Genomic DNA, 26,215 nt, shown 5'->3' with positions numbered 1-26,215 from the left:
CGGGAGGTTTCGCCCGGCAGCCCCGCAGATAAGGAGTTACAAACCAAACGGAACAGGCAGCCTGCCCGCCTCCCCCGTTCCTGCAGACGGCTGCTTTGCGGTAGTTTTGGTAGTGTTTGCTTTGCGGTGTAAGGCATAAACCACTACAGCTATAGTACAATCGCAGAATACACATTTGCATGCAATTACCCGCTTTAAAAGGTGGTAATAAAGTCAAAGGAATTTACTTAGACACAATCTGCTCTCCAGACCTTGTCCTCACAGGACCTAAGCACAAACCTCCGAGATTACTGCAATAGTCAGCGCAGCTGCCGCCAAGAAGCTAAATCATTCCCACATCTTCCCATTAACTCGGCTCTGGCCCATCAAATATTAAAGAGCCTCAAGCCTGGACACAACTCGTTTTAGGAAGGTCAAGCAAACCTTTCATCTCTTCTCTTCCCACCTTTATCTTCCACCACTGTTCCCATCACCAGATGAGCATCACCTGCTCTTTCACGTGAATTTTACACACACTGACTCGCAGGATTTGGTGTACAAGGCTCCCCTGTTCCACAGAGACATGATTATTTCATTACTGTGTTTGCTTTATAAGGCTAAAGCAAGAGGTGACTCTTTGCTCACAGGAGGGACTTTTTCTATTGACACTTTTTTTTTTTTTTTTTAAAATACTCCGTGGTTTCTCAGTACATCCTACTGGTCATACGGAACAGAAAACAACCAGAGCGCAGAGGGCTGAGGAGCCATCAGCAGGCAAAGGGCTGGCTAACCTCCCACGTGGGACATCACCCGGCCAGCTCATTCCTGAGAAGTCCAGCTGGACGGAGGAGGAAGGTCCCCACGGGTCCGTCCCCACCAGAAGAAGGTCCCCACGGGTCCATCCCCATCGCACCTTCCCACTTCCAGCACCCCCAGTACAAGGATTCCCCCCCAGGGACCCCCGCCCTTGCTGTGCTGCCTGGGAGGAGCGCGGGGCGGTTGTGAGAAGCAAACAAACTCCCTAGGCCAGCTCGTCTGCTGGGGCTGATTTCTGACGCGCGCAGATCCTTTGATAGGCCGATGGTTTCCTTCAGGGTGACCTCCCCGCTCGGGGAGCGGGTTTAGCTGCCGCCCGGCTCAGCTCTCCCCTTCACGACCTGACCTCAAACTGCGCCACATTTTACAAGCTCTGCACGAAGCCGTGCCCCAAGGAGCAGCGAGGGCACCGCAAGAGCACCCCGTGAGCCCAGAGACGCTGCCGGCTTTCTGCAGAGACTTCACGTGACAGAAGAAAACACCAGCACCAAGCCAAGGTTGGGAGGGCTGCTTCTGAACACGCCGCGCCTTTTGCCAGGCTGGGGGGTTCAGCCGCCCCCAGCGCTTTCCCATGAAGCGGGTAAGGAATAGAAAAGACTTAACAGAAAACCATGGATGGCGATGGACTCGGTCTGCGCCAAAGCCCCGGGTCTGCACATGCCAAATCCCGTCCGGGTGCAGAAGTGCCTCGCTCTCCATCCTGCAGCACCCCGGGGCCGGCCGCGTCCCAGCAGCTGCTGGCAGCCCCGGTCCCTCTCCCGGCACCTGAGCCCTGCAGCACCAGCTCCTGCAGCCCCCCAAAACCAGCAAGCAGAGCGTTTCCGAGCCCTCTCCCAGCCTCTCCATCCCCCATACGCTGCCTCTGGGCGCTTTGCAAGGCTTCCCAAGAGCAGCCCCCAGCCACGCAAGGTGGGAGCGCGCCCGAGCTCTCCAGAGCAGCCCACGGCTCCCCGTGGCAGCCAGAAACTCAGCTCTCGCCTACCCCGGAACAGCGGTTCTGAGAGCCAGGGGCAGCCTGCTGCCAGCCGCACCTTTAAACCCGAAGCGGTGGGACCGGGTGCACAAGCTGGAGAGCCGACGCTTTCAGGCTCTTCTGCCCCGAGAGGGCACGGGCACAGCCCCCAGAGCCAGACCCAAACTCACCAGAGCTTCCTGCGCATTTCGGAGGCCGAGCAGCAAACGTGGCCGTTCAACGGCAGCCGCCCGGGGATGCTCGGTCCTCTGCGGAGCCTTCCCTGCCCGAGCGCGGCCCCGGTACCTCCCCGCGCTGCCCGTCACCGAACGAGGCCAGCCGAGCCCCTGACCGCGATGCCAGGGCTCTCCATCCATCACCTCTCCTCGACACTCCCCCTCTGCAACGTCTACTCATCCTCTCCGGTTCCGAGTCCCTCAGACATATTCGTGGTTACCATAGGAACTAATGAAACCCAAATTAAAAGAGACGAAGGAAAGACAGACAGAGGGAAAAGCGCTTTGATGCGCTGGTGCCACCTGCGTGTGCGAGTTTGTTACGACGAGCGACAGGAGCAGCAGGCAGGGGAGCATCCCGCAGCCCCGCTTCGTGCTCACGCCCTCCCGCTGCAGCACCGTCTCTGTTCCACCAAATACCGGCTCTGCGCAGGATCCGGCCCTCGCCCCCGAGAGCCCGCTGGGACGCGCAGCCCCTCGCTCCCCCTCGCCACGCTCCCCTGGGACGGAGGGGCTCGACGCTGCCCCGGTGAACAGCCCTCACCCCGGGGAGCGAGGGGACGGCTCAGGCGGGGGCTCCTGCAGCCCCCCAACCACGCTGGGACCCCCTCTGCAGCCGAAAGCTCGGGGCTGCATCCACCACCACGCGTTATTCCTCCCCTGCCAGGATTCTGCACGTCAATATTGATGTTTGCAGCGTGCACAAGGCTTCGTGAAGTGCTCCTTGGCTTGCAGAAAGCAGCTTGTCTTTTCGTTAACAAGTTACACAGTCAAAGAAAATTGCCTCTGCCTGGTATCTTAGCCAGAAGGCTGCAGCAATAATAAGAGGGCATTAAAAAAACAAAACTTTTTTTTTTTAAATTCTAAAAGCTTTTACAAATATCTAATGTGGCTCTGGCTGGGCCCCAATTACAGAACCATTTAACGAAGCAATCTGTCCACAAACCAGAAGCGTTATGAGGCTGCGGAAAGCATTAGCTGCAAATAGCGTGGAGTGGATGCTCAGCGAACGCCCTGAGCAAACCCGCGTCTCCGGCTGGGGCAGGAGGGAGGCAGAGAGAAACGTGACCCTCACCCCCGCGCGAGCAGGAGCGCGGCAGCACGCCCCACGGCATCGGCACAGCGCTCCAAGCACGGCACTAATTCCCTGGCATGGCCGGGAAAGGTGGTTAAATGGTATTTCTGCAGCAGAATTGCTGCACAGGCCCCGGGAAAAAAATCAGGGCACAAGGTACAGCAGCGTATAAGGAGCAGTTAAATCTTTCTCAGCTCCACGGGAAAAGGAAATTCTACTGAGATTTCCCTCCACTCCCCAGAGTGGTAAACATTGATTTAAACTTCTCATTAGTTCAGCAAAAACCCGAGCAACGCGCGTAGCACCAGCGTTTCTGTTGTGCTATGTACAATGGGCGTTTGCAGGCTCATTCAGGCAGCAGGTTCCCCCAAGGCTTTCTGTATACTTTTCCATTAATGAATAATTTGCGCAAGTAATGATTATAGAGGGAAACCGCGTGAGCCGTTACCCATACGCGTTACCCTGAGCTCAAGGGAGGCTTGGCCAGAATATTTCTGTATGAGCAGACGGTTACACTGACAGTGCTGGAGCCGCACGTGTGCTTGCAACGGAAAACCCCCGACTCGGGGAGCTCATCCGGAACCGGGGAGTGGGGAGGATGCGCCGTGGCAGGAGGGAAGGGATCGGCCCCCCCAGTCGCAGAGCCGGGAGCACAAGGCCCGTTGGGAACAGGAGGCAGGTCCCAGACGGCCGCGAGTGCCGGGAGAACAGCGAGCATCGGCACCACCGTTCCAGCCCTTTCTTGCTTGCTCTTCCCCATCCAGCTGATGACATTTTCCAGCGGAGCACGCCTCGCTCCGTTACAGAGCAGGATCTGGCCCAGCAGCCGCTTCGCCAGGAGCCACACAGCCCCCTCGCCAGCTTTCAGCAAGTCCGTGGCAAACCCGAGATGGACCCGCCAAGCAAGACCACCGGCTCACGGACCCTCCTGGGCCCCAAGAGCATCTTCACCCCTTTCAGAGCAACGCCCAGAGCCCCCCCAGCTGCATGGCAGCACAGGCACCCACTGTCCCACTGACACCCACCCCCTTTCCAGACTGCAAGATTCAAAAACAAAGGAAAAAGCCCCCACAAAACCAGGCTTCACTGAATTTACAGCCAGCAGCTCAGTGGTGGCTTGTCCTGCCGATTTCCCATCCCTCCCAAGGCAGAGCTGGTGCCCCATGAATTGCATCGTCCGTGCCTTAACCCACTGATCACACAGCCATTGTGTCACTGCGTTTAAGATAATCACTCAGTACATGAATCACCTCGGACTTCACAGGAAAACAAGCCGTGGGACGTGCACAGAGCTACCTGGAGGAGCAGGGCGATACGGCTGGTCTGCCGCTGTGCGGAGCTGGAACCGGGAAGACAGCCCGGCTAACGAGAAAGCGCCCTCCACGCACAAAGCATCTCACAGGGAAATCACTTTACGCGAGAGAAGAGCGCGGGTACTCACTTGATCTTCAGGCTGGCGAGCATCGTCTTGTCGATCCTGGGGAGAGAGCAGAGGAGCACGTTACTGCGGGCGCAGACGGGGGGGCTGTCCCACCTCCCGACTCGGGTACCGGGGGCTGCTGGCAAACCCGGCCCCAGCATCTCCTCTGGAGGTGCCATCGGTCTGGCTGACACAATGACCACCACAGGCAGACTTCACCAGAAAACAAAATCAACCAGAATTAACCCCAAGGGAAGCCTGGCGGCAAGTAAAACAAAATCCCCCCAGTTATTTCCTGGTGGTGACCAGTGGAGAACTGTTCCCTCCTCCTCCGAAACGCCAGAGGTGAACTGGGCAGAGGAGGATGTTACCCACGTCCAAGCTGTCCCCAAAGCGCTGTTCCCACCCAGAAAAATCCCACCAGGATTTTCATGCCTGGCTGGTGTCCCCCTCGCTGCCTGAGCTCGGGCTCGTCCCCGCAGGGCTGCACCATCCCCACCCGGGCACCAGCCGCTGACTTACCCTTGTGCGTACCCCCCGACCCCCCCGAGCACCCTTGTGCGTACCCCCCGACCCCCCCGAGCACCCGCACCGAGAGCACCGGCCAGAGGGAACGCAGAGCAGCCCCATCGCTCCCAGCCCCGGCTGGCTCGTGTGGGACCGGGAGCCCCAGCCGCTTCACTTCGTTATTTGGCACCATTCATAAGCGCCTATCTGCACAGAATCACTGTGGTTAAAGTCGTATTAATATTAATTAATGCAAATCATAGTAATGACTCAAAAAGCAAAATGATGTCTTTTGGCAGTCATTGCAAATGCTCTGTTATCTGCCACATAAAATTAATTCCACATCTCGAGAAACAAAGAAAAAAAAAACACAAACCACCAAAACACCCCCAAACCTCACTTGTTTTACACCACGATCACAGAGGACACCACAAGGCTGCAGAAATGCAGCTTCACCTCCCTCTGCTCCCAGGCCCAACCTCTCCGTCACAGGGAGGCTGCACCCACGGGCGACGCAGCGGGCCGGATCCCCGGCACACCGTGCCACAGGCTGAGCCAGGCGGGCACCGCGGCAGACGCAGCCGGAGCCCCGCGTGCGGTGTCCCCGCTCCCCGTGGGCAGGGGCACACCCCAGCTCAGCCCCAGCGCCTCCTGCCCGCATGCACCGTGACCTGCCCAGGGTCCTTCCCTTGCTCAGACCGACACCGCGCTTGCAGATCCCCAAGGCCACGGGGGCTTCGTTCCGGGCATTTCCCCCCGCGTCAGCTCCCGTGCTCTGCTCCCAGAGAGCCGGCACGCTGGTGCTCCTAAAAGCAGACCCATGGCACCCGCTGTCATCGCTCGATACGTAACGAGCCCGTCCACAGACCTCGTGGATCACTAAATCAAGGTGAACATTGAAGCGTGCTGGTGTAAATGGCTGCTGCCAAACTCGGTGGCAGGTGCAAATGAGCCACGGGCACAGTGGGCGGCTGGCACAGCTCCTGCGGGACCTGCACCCAGCAGCTCCATCCAGAACCGCAGCAAGAAAAATCAGTTGCTGTTATGTTGCCTCTTAGAGAGGGAAAAAAAAGGGGAAAAAAAGAAACACACAAGAAAGAAAACCCTCTGCTACGGAAACCGCAGTTGCAATATGAGAGTTATGAGAGCCGCTTTATCAGGCCCTGCCCTGCACTCGTTCCCACAGTGGGGTGAAGCGAAACACCCCATGCACCCATCCGGGCTCCTCCCTGCGCGCCCCGCCGCAGCCCTGGCTGGAGCACAGCAAAGGGGTGTCTGAGGGCAAGAGCCTCCCCGCACCCCGGCTGCGCCCAGCCCCCTGACGGCAGAGCTCTGGGTCACCGTGAGCTGCGAAGCGACCGGTGTTACCGTTGTGCCAGCTGGGAGCAGGCTGGGACCCGAATCGGTCACGGGGGGTGCGGGAGGGGGTGCAGGGAAGCCTCCTCCCTGCTCAGTCTTCTCAGCACTATTCCCAGTAAAAGCCCTCGCTTCTTGCGCAAAGAGCTTATTTTCTGCAGCGAGAAGGTGAGGGTGGTAAGTCTTGGAGAGTCAGGGGAGTATTGCTATTTAGGGGAGGGATGAGACACCCCAAGACCCAACTGTCTCAGATCTTGCCCTAAACGTCCCCAGTCTCCCCTCCTTTGTAAGTGGGGACAAATCAGCGGGGGACCTGGGACAGCCTACACCCCCGCCAGGAAAGAAGAGCCAAAGTTCTTCAGAGTAACTTCAGCTGGTTGTGACCACGGCTCCGGGCCCCGAAATAACAGTTTTGCCAACGCGTGTTCGCATTTCAGACCGCGCGCACCAACGGCTTCACATCGCGCCTGCTGCCCCAGGACGGGCACGCTCCTCCCGGGACCGCGCTGGCAGCAGATGCAGCCGGCAGACAGAACAAAAAGCCAATTTACACTTTGGCAGAGGGCTGGAAATAGCAACTGCAGCTACCGAAAGCAGCGGCTGGGTGTGCCGGGTCACCCCACGCACGGTCACCACAGGAAGGGTGTGTTGGCTGCGGGCCCGTGCGGCTGTGAGAAGATGCAGATGCAGGTACGGGGTTGCGGCAGGTCCCTTCCTTTCCCACAGACGCCCGGGGAAGCGTTTTCCCAGCTGCGCAGGGCGCGCTCTGGGCGATGCAGGACCGTGAGGGGTGTCCTCCCCAGGGACCCCCGGGGAGCCGTTCCCCAACCCTCCCGGGAGCTCCCCTCACAGAGCACGGAGAACAGGGGTCCCCCCATTCCCCCCGATCTTTCTTTCTCACTGTGCAGGCACTGAAGGTGATATCTTAAGGAAAGCCCGCACCCCGCTTCCCCCAGCCCGGGCTGCGACGGGCGCAGCCCCCTGACAAACAGCCAGCAGACCACACTTTTCCGGCACGACTCTCCGGCTCGTGGTTGTCTTTCCCCTGCAACTGCCAAAGTGCAGAAAGAAAACAACTGAGCGAAGCCCAGACGGTCCCAAAGAGCCCTGCAAAGGGGGGTCACGGCTCCCCTCCACCGCAGCGGGAAGCTGTTAACAGCGGCAGCTCCCGGGATGCGCCCGGCACGGTCGGGACCCCCGAGCCACCGCTCCCAATGGCGGCTGCGGGGCAAAGCTGCCCAAGAGCTGCGATTTCTCTCTGCCACAAAATGAGTTTTGTGAAATGCGGGCTCATTTGTACAGAAGTTTACCAGAGCGCTTCCTTCCCATTTTTATGTAAAGAAAAAAAAAAAATCCAGCTGAGACAAAACGCTTGGCTTCAGTAAGGCATGTGCTTCTATGCCCGGGAGACGCTGCGGAAGCTCCCCACGAGTTCGCTGCCCTCCCACAACCGGCTCGCTCAGCGCTTCCCCCAGCAGGTTCCAAGCAGCTCCAAGCCCCCGGCACAAGCGCTCCTCCCAAAGCCCCCCGGGGTCCCGGCTGCCCAGCCCCTACGGACACCAGGGCACGGGGAGGGGAAGGCAGAGCGACCCTCTGCCCCAGCGCCAAACAGCCAAAATCATTCCAGAATTGCCAGTTCGGCCATCGGTTCCCACGGCCCGATCGCCATCCCACTGCACGGACTGGGAACGGCCACAAAATACCTTAGAGAGAGAGAAAGCGGAGGAAGGGCAGAGGGAGAACAGCGCCATTTTCTTAAACCGTTTCCCTACAGACCAACACATCTGGGAGGGCAGGGACACGAGAAGCAAACGGTCCCACTGAACCCAGGCTGCGGGCGGCAGCCGTGGCGCTCTGCCGAGGGCAGACGGTGCAGGGATGGCTCGCGGAGGCACCGACAGCCGCGGGAACCTGCCCTGGACCAGGTGGGACCTCACCGCGTGCACCGCCAGGTGCCGGAGGCGGCCGTGAGCATCGCTGCCCGGGTGGAGGAGCAGCGGGTCCTCAGCAGCGAGGAAAAGGAGGCGGGGGAGAGCCATGGGATGCTCTTGCAGGTGACACGCTCACGGGAGCCCACTGCAAGCCCGGGAGGTTCCCTCGCCGCTTGGCACCCACGGGGCTCACAAGGGGCTTTGCCAGGGCACGGCAGCACCCGCCCGCCGGAGCTGCGCTTCCCCGCAGGCGTGGGAGGAAGAAGGTCCTTCCCAAATTCCACGCGCTACCGCTGGTGCGTGGCAGCACGAAGGGCTCTGTCGCAAGGGCGCCGTGCCGCAGCACCACGGTGCTTCCTCCTTCGAAGCCGCAGAGGGAAGAAAAGCTCCTCGTGCGGCACCGCGCTCCCAGTAGCAAAGGGGGGGTAGAAAGAAAAGGCACCCACCAGCCGTAGCCGCCGAAGGAGACGCTGCGCTTTCTCTGGAACATGGTGGCGGCTCGGTGCTGCCAGGGCGCTCTGGCCACGGGGGGAAGCGGCGATGGGGCCGGCAGCACGGACAGCCACGGCGGGTGCTTCCTGCCGGTGTGCACGGCGCTGTGCCGGGGCATGGGGACCCCAGCGCCTCCCGGTCAGCTGCCCCGAGCACAGAAGCGCATGCACACGCATGCACACATACAAAACACCAGAAGAAAAGTCATTTCCTCTTTTTTTTGTGGCCTCGGGCTTTTCGCAACCTCACGCTGCAAATATCGTATTTCTCCTAACGGCAGGGGCCAAGGGCAGCGCCGCGCAGGCAACGTGGGTATCGGGGCCGCGCCACGGGCACAGCGTCACCCAGGAGCATCGTGCCGTGGGGCTGCCCCCACCCCACCTGCCAGCCCCCGGGCCCGGTGCAGAGGGTCACTGGTGACAACGCGGGGGCGTCCCTCCCAGCGTGGCTTTCCCCTGGCAACCCCTGAAACGGCAGGGCTGCGTTCACTGCACCAGGCTGGCTCCCCACTCCACTGCGCGTCAGGGGACATCCCACTAAAAGCATTAAACCTCACTAAGCGAAAATCCCCTCACCTCCTCTCTCACGGCAAACAGACCCCCGGCTGCCCCAGAGCCTGGCGAGGCGTCTCCCACCCGGCCCCTGCGCAGCTGCGGCACGCCGGTTTTCTCTCCTCCGCTTCCTCAGCAGCTCCATAATGCTGAAGTGCACGGCTGCAGCCTGACCGCCACCGAAAAACCCCACCGTCCTTTAACAGCCAGGCGTCAGAAATCCCATTTAAATGGAAATGCTGACCTCTAGCTGGGTATTAGCTTCCATCCATCACAAAGTCCCAAGAAAACAGGCCAGGGTTCCCTGCACCAGCCTTCGGGCACGGCAGGGCGCCGCAGAGCTCGTGGGGAGGCGAGCCCGGTGCCGGCATCTGGGCACGGTGCCCTCACACCCTCCGCCTCCCCAGAGCGGCCACCAGCGCCCGTCTGCACCCACTCAGGCCCGGGCTGCAAGAAGGGCTCACCCTCCGCGGGTCAAAGTCGGGGGGGGCTGCGCTGCCCCGGGGCCGCAGCCGGCACAGCGTGGCCGTGGGACCTGGCGCGGGTGCCGCCGGAGCCTCACGTCGCGCGGCAGCCAGGAGGGGACCAGCTGCTCGGCCGCGCGTCACCGACCGTGCTCATGAGATACAGGAGCCCAACGCTCGCTTCCCAAAGCCCGGGCAGTTCAAAGACCGGCAGAAAGCCTCCGGCCGCCAAGGTCCCACGGGTTCGGCCACTCACCTCCTGCTCCGGTGATGTGAACCGTCGCCTGGCGCACACAGACAACACCCCCTCGACTCGGCGCGGCCGGGCAGCGCCTGGCTCACGCGGCTCCCGGGGGACTCGAGGCAGCTCGTAGCACAGCGCTTGGCGCTTGCAGGAGTCAGATGCCCATCCAAGCATCCAAAAGCTTTACATTGAGAGACATTTGGATTCTGTCTGATGTGTGAAAGGAGGAGGGGGGAGATAGGGCGTTGGAGAGAGAAATCACTCAACTCCGGGGAAAAAGCTTGGATTGAAATCCAGCTATTTCAACTCCTACTTTTCTGCCCACAGCCATCTTTCCTTAAAGGGATGAAATGATGGAAATCCTTTGCATTTTAGAGCTCTTAAGGACATTATTTAAGAAAAAAAAAATAAAATCCCAAAAATGCTGCAGCCTTGAAGGCCATAATTCAGGTACCATGAAATATCTGGAGCAGACATTCGCTTGGAGCACGTTTGTTTCTGACCTGCACGCTCCGTGTTAAAGCTCTGCATCAACAGCACTGTGACGTTATCCTCTCACTTCATCTTCCCCCAGGTCACGCCTTTCTTACACTCATACCAGTTGATTTCTGCCCAGCTCTACTGAGCTGCTCACGATTTACATGCCTGAAAATAAAAGCAAGGAGCTTCCCCGCATGGCCGAGCTCTGCAATGCCTCAAAACAACACCCAGCTGCTGCAGCTCCGGCGCAGCCCTGCACACAGAGGTGCAGTGACAGGTAGAGACAGCAGCCACGGGAAGCATCAATCTATAGCTGGCATCGCACCAGAAACAACTTGGAGAGTCCCAGGAAAACAGCCAGCTCTTCATTTAAACATTTACTCCTGCAGCGCTGTAAGCACCAATTACTGCATCTTGTTCCGCCACTTCAGTCCTTACGTGAACTCGCTGGCTTCGAGCTGTCGGAGGCAACATGGAAACGGCGACGGGGAGACGCTCGGCAAGGCAGGGCCAGACTCCCCTTTAACAGTTGGGCTCAAAAACAAAAGGGAAGGAAACCCTCCTCCCTTCGGAGCAGGCACAGCCAAGTCATAACCGATCAGCCAAAATGAAGAAACAAAGGCCCGGGGGAGGATGCCTCCTTGGTACCATCTGCACCATCAAAATTAACATTTCCCAGGGGCCTCTGCCCGAACCGGGAGCATCCGTCGCCCCGACCTCCCCGGCGAGCAGCCCCGGCCCAGCGTAACGCCGGGGAGGGGGTGCTGCACAGTTCATAAACCCCAGCTCCCCTGGAGCTCCAGGCACTTGCAGCTCCCCAGAGCGCAACCCCGGTCCCGGAGCCCCCAGAGCAGCTCGTGGGGGGAGCAGCGTGGGGGAGAGGTGTCCGTTTGGGTGGGCTCCGTCGCACCCCCCAACCAGGCACAACGAAAGAGCGAGGAAGGGGAGGGAGCACGAGGCTGCGCCGATAGCAGCATTCTGACAACCGCACGGCATTAAAGCTTAATGAGCACAAACCGCTGGGCTGCGATTCTGTTTACAAAAGGAAACACGGGCTAATCCTGCACAGCCCTGGCTCTGCTCTCCTGTCACCTAACGGGGGACCGCGGGGCTCAGACTGCCCCGACATCGCATCTGCGGCTGCCGGCGAGGCCACCGAACCCGGGGCGTTCAAAGGTCCATGCAACACAGCGCCGGCGAACGCACGAACCGACGGCGCAGGACAAAGGAGGGTCCAAAGGCACCTTCCTCCGGGAGGTGGCCGAAGCTGCCGGCCCAGCCTCCTGCAGACACGCCAGCCGTGGCAGGATGGCTCGGCCAGACCACCAGCCCGCGGGCACGGCCACGCGGCTCAGCCCCCGGCTCCCCGCAGCACAGGACCCTTCGCGGTGGAGCCAGCGCAGATGGTACCGGCTGCTCCAGTCCACGGGGCTGCTCCGGGTGCCTGCGGTAGCCCACCAATTTGGACGGAAATAGCAAGGTGAAACACTCGTGAGGGGCTCTGGCGCGGGGCTGACCCCGTACAAGCCTTCGGCACGGACGGCACTACCCCTGCCCGGGGACAAGCAGCAGGCACGGCAGGGGAGGGGGCTGCACGGGTACCCGGCTGTCTCCGTGGCAGTCAGAGCCCACACCGCAGAGCAGAATTATGCCCAGGAAAGGCAGAGTAATTCTTTCCTTTGTTACTGGGGCTAAGAGAGACTGATTGCATCATTAGTGCTTTAATATTGCATGCAGTGCACCGAGGGTATTCATCTTTCTATTATGATTCTAAGGAAGGTGGGCACCCAGAAATATTAGATTTTGTCCTGGCAGGAAGAACATGCTGTGCATATCATCAGCCTCAATGTACAAAGCAAAGGAAAACAGTGTCCGAATTAATTCTGACTCAGTGCATGGAATATTTTTAACAGTATTTTCTCCCCTTTATGGTGCTGCTGAAGTGAAATGAAGTGAGAAACTCATTGCCTTAAACAGCAGCTTCCCACAAAACCCAGCTTGCTCTCCAAGGTGGCGATTTACTGCTCAACAGCCAACAGTTCTGCAGCTCCAACCGGCTGCCATGGGGCTTCCGCAGCCCCGGCCACCGCGCTGGGGAGGGGGAACGCTGTTTGTCACCCAAGAGGTGAGCTTCAGCCGAAGGACAACAAAGCCGAGCAGAGCTTCCAGAGACCACACCATACCTCTGTCAGTCTCGGGGCTGCTCACTGCAGGGACTCCACCACCACCACCTCCTTCCAACAGCCTGAGCTGCTGCTTTGTTCTTGAGGGATGGACAGCAGTGCCTGGGGAGCTGAGCCGCACAGCCTGCTTATCTACAACCTGCTCGTTAAACTCATTAGGCGGGGCTCAATACATCTGAGCTTTAACTGAACAGTCTGCAGGATGGAGTAGGGATTGCAAACACATGCATACAGAAATGAAGAGCTAATTCCCAGCAAAATGCTCAGCTGGCCAGAAAACGAGAGAAAGTTCAGCATGTAAATTATTAGCAGCCTCCTTAAGAAAGGCAGTCCTGCTCCAGGTGCTCCTAACCTGAGGAACAGAAAACAGGGAGAAAAAGTGAGCCGAACGTGCCTGGGGAGAAGGGCAGACCGTGCCTCCGCCCTGGGCACTGAGGTTTTATCAGGCTGATGACAAGGCTTGCTGCTCTGGGCTCCGGCAGGACAGGAGAGGCGATGCTCTGCGGCCCGTGAGCCTCCCCAGCGCAAGTACGCATCCACTTCGTCCCTGGAAGGAGCCAGCGGCTGCAGCGACGCTGCGGCTAACAGCTCTGGTTCCTGCAAGCACCAGGGTTTCCACGGGACCCCCAGCGCCCACGGGTGCCAGCCGTGCACGTGGCTGTGGTCCCCTCTCTGGGGTTAGATGCCACAAAGCCCAGCCCATGGAAAGCCCGGTGCTGTGCTCAGCCCCTCCCGCACGCCCTGCTCAGCATCATCGGCGAGGTGGGGGTAAGGGGCAGCGGGGAGCTGGGGAGAGGCGGGCTGGCTCCCGCCCCCGCCAGGGTCTGCAGAGCCCACCCAGGGACATCAGAGACGTGGCAACGGCGAGGGCGGACGCTGGGGCCAGGGCTCCAGGGAGCTCATTTTCCACCGGCAGCACTTAGGTGTCGGGGCAGATTCAGTGCTGGGTAAGGCCCAAGGGTCTCTTCCTTCCAGAGACCGCGGTTACGCGCAGCACACGCTGCACACCACGCTCCAGCTCCTCTTCCATGTTCTTGAGACCATTTGAGCTGCTGACGGTTCACGGACTCGTCCCTACACCCAAAGTGACCTGATCCCTCCTGCTCAGTTCTATGAAAATGGCTAAAAAAACGATCTTAGAGGAAGCCACCGCTTGACCCGCGACACGTCGCTTCTTAGATAGCGGCGACCGAGGGGTACGCGCGCCCAGCCCAGCGCCCCCAGCCAGGCGCCGCACCACGAGCATTCCCGGTGGTCCGGGGAGAGCCTGGCTACGCCTCAAGGACCACAGCACAGAGGAGCCAGAGCAGAGCAGCCCCAGCTCAGCCGCAGCTTTCAGGTTTGTACTGAGCTCTCGTGCGGCCGCCCCAGGCTGCACAGGGGATGTCAGGGAGACGGAAAGGTCGGATGACTCAGCCGCACGGGGCCGCATCCAGCCTGGAGCACCCCCAGCTCCTCTCCACCCCTGCAAGCAGCTCTCGCGCTCCCCGGCCAGCTCTTTGCACGCCGTGCAAGGGAGAGGTTGGCGTGAGCCGAAGCCACTGGCAACAGTACGGCCGGCGTGGCAGCCTTTCACCCTGTGAGGCCCCGGGGCAGGCAGGGACAGCCCCAGGCTGCTCCAGGGTCTCCAGGGGAGGTGGAGGAACCCGCTGGCTGCTGGTTGTGGCAACCGACTGAGCCCAGCGCGGGGGGGGCTCCTGTCCCGCATGCTTTGGACCTGGGGAACCCAGCACCCTGGCAGGATAAACCCACCAGCCATCGCTGGGGAGAGGGGTGGTTCCTCCCCGCGCATCTCTGGAGCCATCCCCACATCAGCGTACCGAGATACCCAAACGCCTTCGGGCAGCAGGAACCGGGTAGTGCCGCTGCTCCCAGTAAGGCTGCAGCCAGACGCCAGGGCGGCCGGATCCATTCCCGACACGAGGCGGCTCAACGGCCAGCAGAAACAGGCAAACTCTGACCAGCGAAGTTGGGCCATCCCGAGACCCCATCGCGCACGTCCCAGTAAACGTTGGCATCGAGTGGGAGCAAAGCTCTGGGACGAGCCAGCAAAGGCTGTGCTCAGCCTGGCGGGGTGGCAGGAATGCAAACGCTTCTGCGGGACCACTGTGGAGGAAGACAAGGCCGAACTCCACAAAGCGTGGGTTGGTTCAGGACAATAACACCAGCAGAAATCAATGGGTTTAACTGTTTCTAGGGCGGAAGTCCATTGATGCTAATTTGTCTTTTCTTCGCAGTATTGATCTCGTTGCTTCCAGGCAGTGCAGAGAGGAGGCGAGGAAAGCCCGGTCCAGGCTGCACGTTCAGGAGCAAACCTGGAGCAAGCGACTCTCCATCCCTCCAAAGCTCACTCTGCTCACAGCATCGGGGGGGGTCAGGTACAACCCCCCGGGTCCCCAGCTGCTGCCTTTGGGCCTCCCTGGGGGGTAACTGGGTTTGCTGAGGGCTGAGCACCCTGCAGCACCAAGAATGTCCCCAGCATTCATGTTTTGCACACACACGCCTTCTGGGCACCTGGCCTGACACTCCTCAGCAACTGGTTTCTCCCAGCATCACACACCCAGCTCTTTACTGCAGAGCGACATAGATCTTGTCTGATCGCAGTGCTGTGAACAGAAAGTCAACACACAGACTTCCAGGCTCATTAAATTCTTCTCAGCCCACTATGAATTTAATGCACAGAGTTGCACGTTTTCTCATGTCCACCCATTTTAGAGCTCCACCTTGCTAGCTAGGGGATGAAATTCCCTAGGCAGGCTCTCTCTTTAGGAAGAGCCTGTCCAAGCACACAGATTTTCTGCGTGTCTGTTTTCCCCTCCTCTTACACCCATGTCCCTTCCCGTGCAAGTTCAACACGAGAGAGGACGCTTCAGACGCACAGCAGACACCCGTGTCCACACACACGCACACGCTGCGTCTCCCCCAAGGATCCAGCACGGAGGTTTCTCTGTGTGTGCTGCGATACACGGGCAGCGTGCCTTGCTCGGGATGCTCCAGAGACAGCCCGGCCCCAAGCAGGGCCAGCACCACTGCCCCCTCCCATGCCCGGGGCAGCCCCGCTGCAGGCAGGCAGGCAGGCAGGGGAGCAGGCAGGCAGCTGGCCATGCCCAGTGCCAGGTCCCTGGGCACCGTCACCATGGCTACCTGCACATCACTGTGCATCCCACACCGCGGTCCCCTGGTCCTCTGCTACCGCCGCTTGGAGGAGCGGAGCTCATCGCCTGTTTGCGCGGGCACTGCAGGGGCTGGTGGAGGGGGGATGCGTTAGCGCAAAAACCGACACAACCCCGTTCCTGCTGGTTTTCACCTACGTGTCCAGTCACCTCCAGAGCCGGGGAGGGAGCCGGCCGCACTCTGCCCCGAGGGCCGGCGGCTCCCGCAGGTGGGGGACAGGCTGGCGCTGGCATGCAGCTGGACCAGAGAGCTGAGCTGACACGGAACCGGAGAGCATTTGGCCCAGATCGCGTGGCAAACACGGGGAAGGGATGCGACTGCAGCCTATAAAGAAACTGTGGCAAGACAGAAAAAGAACTGCTTAAACTAAACACCAGGGCTGGCAAAACGTGGGGGTGGGAGGAGAGCACGGGTATGAGATAGACCTGAGCGTGCTTTGGCTGGAAATTAGGAGGTTCCTCATCTCTAATACAAACGGTCTCTGGGATAGAGGTAACACAGGCGAAGGGAAAAACCCTAACTGACGCTGAGCACGTTTATGAAGGCACGAGATGGTGCCTGCAGCAGCAGGGAGCTGGTCTCGGTGAACCAGCTCGTGCCCTCACGGGCGCCTCTCCGCACAGCCGCACGCTGCCCTGCTCCCCGGCCCTCCACAGCATATGGCCAAGCGGCAACCGCCTGAAGCCAAGATGCGCTGGCGCAGGATTAGATTTAGGCAGGGCTCAGATTCAAGGCCAAACTTGTAGACGCTTCCATCTGAATACTGCAAACAAGACACACAGGATTTGGACTCGAGCTTTTCAAAACCCTGCTACATCTTGCCAATATCACCTGTGTTTTTCCACCATTTTGGGTGCTTTTTGCAAAAGCTGGGCTAGACTCAAATCAGAGTCAAGAAACAGCTCCTTCTGGTTTGGCATCCAACCTGGAGGCAGATGTTAACTCTAAGCAGGGATCCATCTACCCCCACGAAATTGGAAAGAGGTCTGGGGAGAATGAGCTGTTTTTAGCTCCTGGAAAAAATGTCTCTCCCACTGTTGCTGCTGAAGTCCTGTTCCTGTTTCCACAGCAGCTGCTGATGACAACCAGAGCATCTGACTTCAGGTACAGAACAGGCAAGAGCAGCAGAGGGACCCTCTGAGCAGCCCCCGGACCCCACTACCGTACCAATACGCGTAGAGATGAAGAGGAAGGAAGGATGATAAAACAAACATCAGCAAAGAAAAGAGGCACTTTTGCTGCTATGGTTATTGTGAGCTGCCCTTTGGGAGGAAGCAGCAGCAGAGGGAGAACGAAATATCTGTTAAACCCGGTGCGTGCAGAGAGCGAGCCTGCTGGCTGGAATCACGCTTCTTGTTGAATCTGAATTTAGACTCCTTGGCATGTTTCCAACCCTCAGTAAATCGTGCCGTGTGGACAGATATTATGTCCCTTGTGCTACTAAAACAACAAGCGGTCTTAAATAAAACAGCGGAGCCTGGAGTATGCAGAAGATGAGGAACTAAGGCAGTACCTGGCAGGATCCATCTCACGTCCTGTAAACACCAGGGATGCAGACAACATGCTCATGCAGCCCTCATCAGCTCCGCCGAGCTCGCACACAGGGTCACACCAGTGCTCTGCCCGCAGAGATGAGCAGGATAAAAAGAAACGCTCTGCCTCTGCCTTGCGAGCAGACATTACGCTGCTTCTCTGGCAGAGATAAGCCGTGATCTTGCTCAAAGAGAGAGGGGAGGAGGGTTACCCCGCAAACAGGGCGCTGGGTGCACAGAGAGGCTCAGAACAATCTCCTTCCGTGCCCTGTTTCTGTCAAATGCAAAAAAACTGGGGCTCCTCAGCCAAGGAGGTGCCGTGCGAAGGCAGGACCGTAACCCCTCGCAGCCCTGCCGGAGAGCTGCTCAGAGCAAGCGCCAAAGGCCACAGACCCCCGAAAGACATCGGAGCAGAGCACTGAAAAGACCTTTTGAAGTTGCCTCCTTGAATTTTCAATATTTGACATAAGCGTTGGCAATCGCCACAGCGGTCACACCGGCACACGGATCCCACGTTCCCGGTCCCCAAGCCCCCGACACACAAAGCCTACGTGCCTGAAGGAGTCATCGCGTATTTAAACGCAAACAGAGCGGCTGAGAATTGTAAAGCATTTCAGCAATAGATCCCCCGGCTCTGCCTTACATCTGCATTCAGAGAAGCCCATCCAGGGTAAAAACAAGGGCAAATCCGGACTTCAAGCTCTTCTGCTAAAGGCTTACCCTGGATGGCCGCGTTCCGGTCCCCGCACGCTGTTTCCCGAGCGCTCTGCACCGCGGCTGCAGCTCAGCTCCAGCGAGACCTCGCTTTCCTCGCCGTCCTCTGCGCGCACCCAGCAGCGGCTGCGAGCCGGGGCGCGGAGCAGCGCGGAGCAGCGCGGAGCACAGCGCTCCCCCAGCCCCGCAGCTACCGCTCCCCCGGCCCCCCGGCAGCGCGCGCCCTCCGCTGCGCACCCGCGGGCCCCCCCGCGCCCCGGGCGGCTGCCGAGGCACCGGCACAGCCCATCGAGGGGGGCAGGAGGGGTGCCGGGGCAGAGACGGCCTCTTGCGGCCCTGCCCGCTCTGCCCTGCCCGCAGCTCTGCCTGCAGCCCTGCCCGCTCTGCCCACTCTGCCCTGTCTGCAGCCCTGCCCGCTCTGCCCTGCCCGCTCTGCCTGCAGCCCTGCCCGCTCTGCCCACTCTGCCCTGTCTGCAGCCCTGCCCGCTCTGCCCTGCCCGCTCTGCCTGCAGCCCTGCCCGCTCTGCCCACTCTGCCCTGCCCGCAGCCCTGCCTGCTCTGCCCTGCCCTGCCTGCTCTGCCCTACGGCCGACCATACGCTTCACCCACGCAGAGGGAGAGGGACAAGCGCTGCTCAGGTGAAGGGTATCCGCAAGCTGGCAACTGGGACTGGGTCCCTGGGGGGAAGGAAAGAATACGAGGCTGGAGATGCACTGGGCTCCTGGGCAACGTTTATTCGCCGGGGGGACCTCTGTAGCATCGCTGGAGCGATACCCACCAGGGAAAGCTGAGGATCTTGCCCATTAAACCTGCCTGGGGCTTTTAGAGTGAAAGGGCTCGTTGGTGAAAAAATAACCAGAAAATGGAGCAAGCCCCTTTGGATTCAGCTTGGAAAGCAGACGTTAGTGTTACATGTGAGCCCCTTCATCTCTAGCAGCTGGATTAAAGACACAGAGCGGACCAGACAAAAGAGCTTCCAGGGCCAAAATCTGGACACGCTGAAAGGAAAGCCAAAATTTCAGGCCCATTCTTTCCAGCTCTCAGGGCATCTAACCCAGCCCCACACCGCTGTCACCCGGCAGAGCCCAAAGGATGAGCCCGAACTGTGGAGCTCAGCCTGGTTGTCACAAGCTGCATCGCTTTGGTCCCACTGGTTCCTAAAGAGATTCAGTGACACCAACGCGATTCCCTTCTCTTGGCAGCCCTGCAATCAGTTTAACAGCACTGAACATGGACGTAGGTGATTTCAGCCCGGCAGCCCACTGCACCCCACGCTGCTCCCCGGCCGTCTGCCTCCACGCTGCCCACTCCCTGCCGGAGCACGCCGGCGGCACGCACGGCTCGGCCAGGCCAGCACTCGCACGAGGTGACCGACAGCCACACAACTTTTTCAAACCATCGTGGTCTCTTACACCCAGGTTTGCTCTGTGTTGCAAACAGCCACAGACACCGCGCTGTTCCCCGGCGGCGGCCAGCTGGGCCCAGCTGCCGACAGCCTTCCCGTGCCGAAGGAGAGGCCCATCCCAGCCGAAGCAGCTCTGCCGGCAGCAGCGTGCCTGCTGCTTCCAGACACCACACCGCGTTTGTGGGGCCAGGGCAAAACCAACCCAGCTGTGTGAAGAGCTGTAGGAAACAGGGCCCGTGCTCTCGTCCTTCCATAAAGTGCTGTTCAAATGGGACCGATGAGTACATTAATGTGTACAAACAATAAAAATAATAAAATACACCTGTTACATTAACCACTCCAGCAGGTCAGCCATCCTCTTGCTCGGCTGTGTCACTACCATTATGCAAAGAAAAAGCAGCAAGTGCAAAATAGAGACACCGATCCGATTAATGTGACAGATAAATAACGTGACAGCCTGAAATGCCACAGAGCATCCTGGTGTCAGCGTGCCACCCGAGGCACTAAAACGTTCCCTAGCCGAAGCCTCCGCAGCAACGTGCCGCAGCCAAGACGAGCGTCGGTGCTGGGAGGTGGACACTGCTGCCCGCTCGCCGTGCCCTGTCCCTCGCTGCCAGTGGGGACACACCAGGCCAGGACAGTGCAGGGCACCTTGCTGCTGCCAGGAACAAACAAGGGGATTAAAGATGGTAACACATCCCCAACACGGTGTCCTCCTCCCTCCCGTCCCGCAGAGCAGCTGCTGAAGCGCACGGCACGGCCCACGGTGGCTTTGTGCCCCGAGTGGGGCCAGCAGCTCTGCTCCCTGGCTGCAGGCACCGCCTGAGCAGGCTGCGCTCCTGTCTGCTTGTAGAGTCAGAGTTAGGCAAACCCAGGACTCGCTGAGCTGGAGTTTGCACCTAGGCTGCCCTGGGCAACAGCCCCAGCTGCAATCCGGGTAAAGGTTTTATCCCGTAAGAGGGATGCAGGCACCATGCGTAACTGGCCACTGATGTCCCACACGCTCGACCAGACTGCTCCAGGCAACTTCCCAGCCCACTGGGAAATCAAATGAATCCAGTGGAATTAACCCCAATGGTACTCAACATTAATTATAAATGACATTACACGCATCAAAATTCCACATGCCGCGTGATATACGTGCATCAGGGATGAGATTAACGCAGCCTTTGATAGCAATTTGCAAAAATTAGTTAAAATCAATAACCGGCATGGCAATTTCAGGTTTTGGAAAGCCTCTCTGGTGGCAGGCAGAGGTATCGCCAGCTGGCTGCAGCGCATGCGCGCGCCATGGGTCCCGCCGAGGGAAGTGGGGCACCCCCCTCCTGCTCCTGGAAATCTCTTCTAGGCATGGATGTCACCTCCGGCTCCCCACGAGTGGGGCAGGCCCCTCAGCACTGTCCCCCCTGGAGACCCCTCACCCGGCGGGGAGCCTCCGAGAGCACCTGCAGCCCTTCCCCGCCCTGCGCAGGGGCTCAGCCCGCGCAGCCCCCGCTCCCTGCGCGTTTCGGGCACCCCTCCCTCCCCAGCTGCCCTCCCGCTGGTACTCTGGTACGTGCGATTCCAGGGAGATGATAAATACTTCAGGGCTTTAAGGGCTCTCGGAGCAAAACTGCTGCTAAAGCACAGAGGGAAAAGCTTTTAGCCGCGCAGCCACCCGGGGGCTCGGGGTGTTTCAGTGCTCTTAACAGGCAGGAAAACAGACACTGCGCTATATGTGTCTTGAGGCCCGCAAGGCTTTTATGTTAATGGCGTTTTATCATCAAACCCTGGGATGCGAACCGACAGCGATGCATATGCATCAGCAGGGAGAGCCACGGCACATGCCCAGGACGTGGCTCCAAGACATGTTCTCAACGAGCTGTGAAGGAGAGGGTTTAAGCACCAAATGAAATTGGGGTATCAGAACAAATATTTTCCAGAGATTACTTACGGTTGGGACATATGTAGCCCCTGGCTCCCAATCTGTTTTTTAAGCAAATCCCAAGTGTGCTGCACGCAGGTCCTCAAAAGGTGGTGTGCTTGACCAAAAGCATGGGGGTTTTAAAAACAGAAGTTTGGGGAGGCAGTCAGTAATTTGTCCTTTCCACTGCTTTAAACCGAAGAGGGGCTTACATGACGTTCGCAGCTCCCGGCTGTGACTGCTGCGTCTGGAACCTTGCTTTACAGCGAAACCCAAGATGCTCAGATATTCACAGGGCTCCAGAGACAGGCTGAGGCTCAGGAGACCCACGTCAAAACCACGAGGGCTTGTGGCAAGAGGATCAGACAGGTCCCACCAGCGTGGCAGGCTGATGGTGGCACTGGCAGGGAACACGCCAGTGCTCCCCACGGCCCCCGGCGCTGCACCCGCCAGCCCCCCCTTACCTGCTGGGCGAGCCCAGGTCCGCCCGGCTGACGATGCGGTGCTGGTGGGGTGAGTACAGCCACTGGAAAGCTGTCAGCGTCCTCTCCTCGATCCGAAACCGGCCTTCTCTCACGTACCTAAAAATAACGGCAAGGAAGACTGAAATATTTATTAGCGCAGGATTGTGCAGAGGGAGCTGCAGGACGCAGAGAGCGGCTGGCTCAGCAGCGCTGCTCGGAGCCGCAAGTCCGACAACACCGCTAATGTGTTCCTCCAGCAAAACGACGTTCCAGCCCCGTCTGTCTGCAACCCCGCACCGTCCCTGTCCTTCCCTGCCCATCAGCGGATGCTCCCGTGGGCACACGGCCACGGCTCGGACGGGGCACCCCTTCGAGGGTGTGCCCAGGGGAGGGGACGGGGGCCCCCCGCCACCAGAGCCAGGCCCTGACTGCCCAGCGCAGGCAGCGGCCACAGCTCCCCGGTGAGCGGCTGCAGCACGGAGCCCTGCAGAAGACGTGGGACCCCCGAGGGCAGACCCACGTGCACCTGAAACCCCCACGCACAGAAGAGCGAAGAGCAAACGTTTCCAAAGCAGTACAGGACATGTCGCTGTAAGACCCGGGGAGGCAGAGGTACAACACCCCCCTGGCTCAGCATCATCACCCTGGGGCACAGCCTGCCTCTAACAGCTCCTGCCCCGCCACTCCCGCAAAACCCCGGCAGCGGCCCTGTCCCCAGCGTTATCGCCAGCTCCAAGACCAGGCTAATGCCTTTCTAACATCGTTTTGAATGTCAGGCCAGATGTTGAGGCTTATTAAGTAACGTTCAAGTGATGAATTGATGGTTATTATTTTGTTTAGAGAAGTACGGGTTCTCCGTTACATTAGTAAAATGTTGGTAACAGCAGTTGTTCCCATCTTTTAGAACACAATTCTGCTGCCTGCCTCCATCCCAACAACCAGCTGCACTTCACACACCCTCCTCTGAACATGAAATTTCATCAGCAAGCAATTAATTATTTAAAGCCCCTGTGGTACTGGTTGGAGACACATGCACACACAGCTGCAGCATCCATGACGAGCTCACAGTCCGCTCCCCAGCATGTGGACGATCCAGGCAGTGCGTTCCCACCGTTAACTGCAGGGATCCGGCCACGGGGCCAAGGAGATGCACCACAGTGCCACGGGCTCCCTGCAGCCACCCCACAGCCCTGACGAGCGGGGCCCTGGCTGGAGCCGTTGACTGCTGCTGGGCTCTGCCGCCCGCCTGCCCGCACCGGCCCAGCCCAGGGCTGCAGGATCCCCCCAGAGCTGGGGGCAGCGACAGCGTGGGAGTCAGGACCTCTGCTCTCAGCAAAAGGAAACCCAAAAGGCTCCTTCGAGTGTCCCTGGTACAGACTGACCTGCTAACTTCCTTGGAACAAGCAACCAAGCACGGTGCAGTCCCAGTGCTCCCCTGCAGCTCCTGCACATGATAATATTGAATATTGCACAAAGTAGCGGCAGGCAAGCCAGAATGTCTTTTGGGAAGTGGAGGCGGGGGGGGTCTGAGGCAGCGGGGGTGGCAGAACAGCCAAAGCAAGTCGCCATTGTAACAGTTTGGGTCTAAGTGTGCAAGGAAAAAAGTGCACTAGGCTGCTGAGGGGGGAGGGGAAAGAATAAAAAAAAAAGGCTTCACAAGCTCAGAGTAATCCTCAGATGATTTCCACTCTGGCTGTTCCCCCAGGTTTGCAGGGATCCCACCCACACCTGGGAGCTCCGGCAGCCTGCCTGGCTCTGCTCCCGGCCCGGCCGGTGCTGGGACGCGGGACGAGCCCTGGGCCCGGTTCCAGCTCTTACATCAGCAGCACCACGCTGCAGCCGGAGTCACCCCAGTCACTGCCTGGCATCGCTACAGCGCCCTGCTCAAAAGTCACAAGCTTTGGACGTCACAAACTATACAATTAAAAATAAAAAAAATACAGAGAAAGCTTGTTTCCGATGTCAGCCCGACTCGGCTGCTCCGGTCACCGCAATCACCCCGTCCCCAGCAGGAAGAAGCGGGTCCCCACCTGCCAAAGCCCAGAGCACCCTTCACCCCCTCAACAACAGCCAGGATGCCCCCAAAGCATCCCGTGCGTGGCCCAGAGACTTCCCGCTGGCAGGTACAAGACCCAAGCGTGCCCAGGACCAGGACACGGCTGCTCCCCCCACTTCTCCTGTGCGGCACAGGGCCGTTTCCCAGAAGCAGGATGTCGCTTTGGGATCCAACTCTCATACCTCCGCTGGACCCCAAATGCCAAAGATCCCCCTCACGGCAGCTGCAGCCCAGACCGCTCTCTCCCTGCCCGGGGACGTGTGCCCTCCCCACTGGAGCCGCCGTCCCGCTGGGACCCCCCAGCCCCACGCCCGGGACCCCGCTGGGACCCTCGGAGGGCCCCAGGTCCGGGGCTAGATTGTCCCCCCAACGCACCCGGAGCCCTCCCCGGCCGGGAGTCCCCTCTTCACCTGGCTCAGCAGCCGGGACTCCCCCCAGGTAGGAGCACCCCCCTCCCCCATCCCGCCCCTCCCCACACCGCACCCGGACCCCTTTGCAAACTTACACCCCCCCACCCGCTGGGGTCCCCCCCTCCCCGAGCCTGCCCGGAGCCCCCCGGGTACCCGCCGGGACCACCCCTGCCCCGGACCGGCCCCCCCGCTGCCCCCCCGCCCGGCGGCCCCGCTCCCCGCCGGGTCCCGCACTCACCAGCGCACCAGCTCCCACCGCCGCTCCCCCGCAGCCTTGCCCGAGGCCATGCCGGGGCCGGGGAGCGCTGCCGCAGGGCGGGGGGCGGGCGGTCCCGCCGGGGAAAGGGGGGGGAGCCCCGCCGGGGAAAGGGGGGAGCCCACCGGCAAAGCCCGGATCCGGCCCGGCGGCGGGCAAGCTCCGGAGCGCGGTCCCCGTCCCCCGCGGGGGCTGGGGCGGCTGCGGCGGCTTCTGCGCGCTCCCGCCTCCTCCGGCCCCCGGGGGGATCCGGGGTGGGGGTGGGGGGGGGGGGGGGACACCGGGCCCGGGCAGGTGCGGGGGTGGGTCACATCACCGTGCCCTGTTACGTAACGCCTTACGCAACGGCCGCTGCCCCCGGGCGGCCCCGAAGGGCGCTCGGCAGAGCCGCAGCGGTGCTGGGCTGCGGGCGAACGCTCCGTCTCCGGTCTGGATGGGCTGGGCGGACCCCGCCAGAGCCTCCGAGGAAACGAGCGAGGTGCAGCCTCTCAGACGCTGAGAGCGAGCCTGAGCCGAGTGCCGCGAAGTCCTTCGGAAACACTCGCCGGTGGAAATAAAGACAGAAATGGGCTCCCGCCAGCCCGGCCCGACCCCCCGCAGTCACGCCGTCCCCCTTGCAGGGGAGGTGCACGGCCACAGCAGCGCAGGCTGGGGGGCTGGAGCCCAAGCCCACCCCTTGACCCCTGATTTTGATGCCGGTCCCCGCTCATCCTTGAGAGCGAAGCAGTAACCCTGCAGCACCTGCCTGTGTGAGGCCCAGGGACGCCAAGTGAAAATTTTTCTCGCGTAGATTCAAAGGTGAAACCTGCCATCTGCCTGAGCCGGGGCTTCCCTTCCGAAGCCTGGGAGCTGCAGGGTGCGTTCGGTTACGGATGGCCCATAGCGCTCAGGAGACAAACTGGGAGCATATCTAGATACTGTTCCAAGGAGCTTCAAATCACACTAAAAGCTGCTGCTTAAAAGTGATGTTCTGGCCCTAAATCCTAACTTTTCTGACCTTTAAGAATGTAATTTCACAATTCAGCATTCCCAGCTGTTGCACCCACAATCCAACAGCTTCATTTAAATCAAGTAACGTTAATTACTCAGGTAAGTACCTATTATTGGTAACTCGAGCCTCACTCTTGTAGGACCCAAACACATCGGAAAGGCATCGATGCCTCCATCTCAGCTGCCCCTCGCCAGGAAGCAGAGCAGTGCTTTGCCGTGTCGGCTGGAGAGGCCGTGCCTTGCTCCAGGTCACATAAAGGGGATTCAGCCAGAGGGCTCCCAAATTTCGAGCAGTGACCTACCCTCTGGAGGAGCTCTTACCCGTTATGGGCCGATGGCTGGAAGGAAGCCACCCTCCCAGAGAGGCTGCGTCCATGCGCTGCTTTGGCAGCTGGGGGTCTGGTAGCTCGGTCCTCAGCTGGGTTCCTCGGCCGAAATTATGACCAGGAAATTGTTGACACTGAAATCATCATATTTTAATGAGCCTGGCAGCAAGTGAGCTGCCCCCTCGGCAAGGCCCCGTTATCAGCTGCCTGCAGCTGCCAGGCACCAGCCCTGCCTGGATTGGTGTCGCTCACCATCAGATTCAGAGCCAAGGGCAGATAAAAAAATCCGATCCTCACTC

The 26,215-nt window shown here is 60.0% G+C and overlaps 1 protein-coding gene across 10 annotated transcripts in view; it reads right to left on the bottom strand.

Annotated features, from left to right (window-relative positions):
- The window catches only part of RAP1GAP2 (RAP1 GTPase activating protein 2), an 80,136-nt gene extending 55,354 nt beyond the window's left edge, over positions 1-24,782 (bottom strand). For 2 of the 10 annotated variants that reach the window (XM_054847661.1, XM_054847662.1), the window contains exons 1-3: positions 24,583-24,782; positions 21,879-21,995; positions 4,500-4,535 (exon numbers count right to left, since the gene is read on the bottom strand). In XM_054847661.1, coding sequence (XP_054703636.1) covers positions 4,500-4,535; positions 21,879-21,995; positions 24,583-24,632 — 203 coding nt within the window. In that variant the 5' untranslated portion in view covers positions 24,633-24,782. The other 8 variants (XM_054847663.1, XM_054847664.1, XM_054847670.1 and 5 more) reach the window with 7 other exon arrangements.
- Between the last annotated feature and the right edge of the window lie 1,433 nt (positions 24,783-26,215).

Source organism: Grus americana, chromosome 19, assembly GCF_028858705.1.
Source record: "Grus americana isolate bGruAme1 chromosome 19, bGruAme1.mat, whole genome shotgun sequence".
NCBI lineage: Eukaryota > Metazoa > Chordata > Aves > Gruiformes > Gruidae > Grus > Grus americana.
The sequence above is the reverse complement of the archived record's forward strand: the minus strand, read 5'-3'. Positions and strand labels throughout refer to the sequence as shown.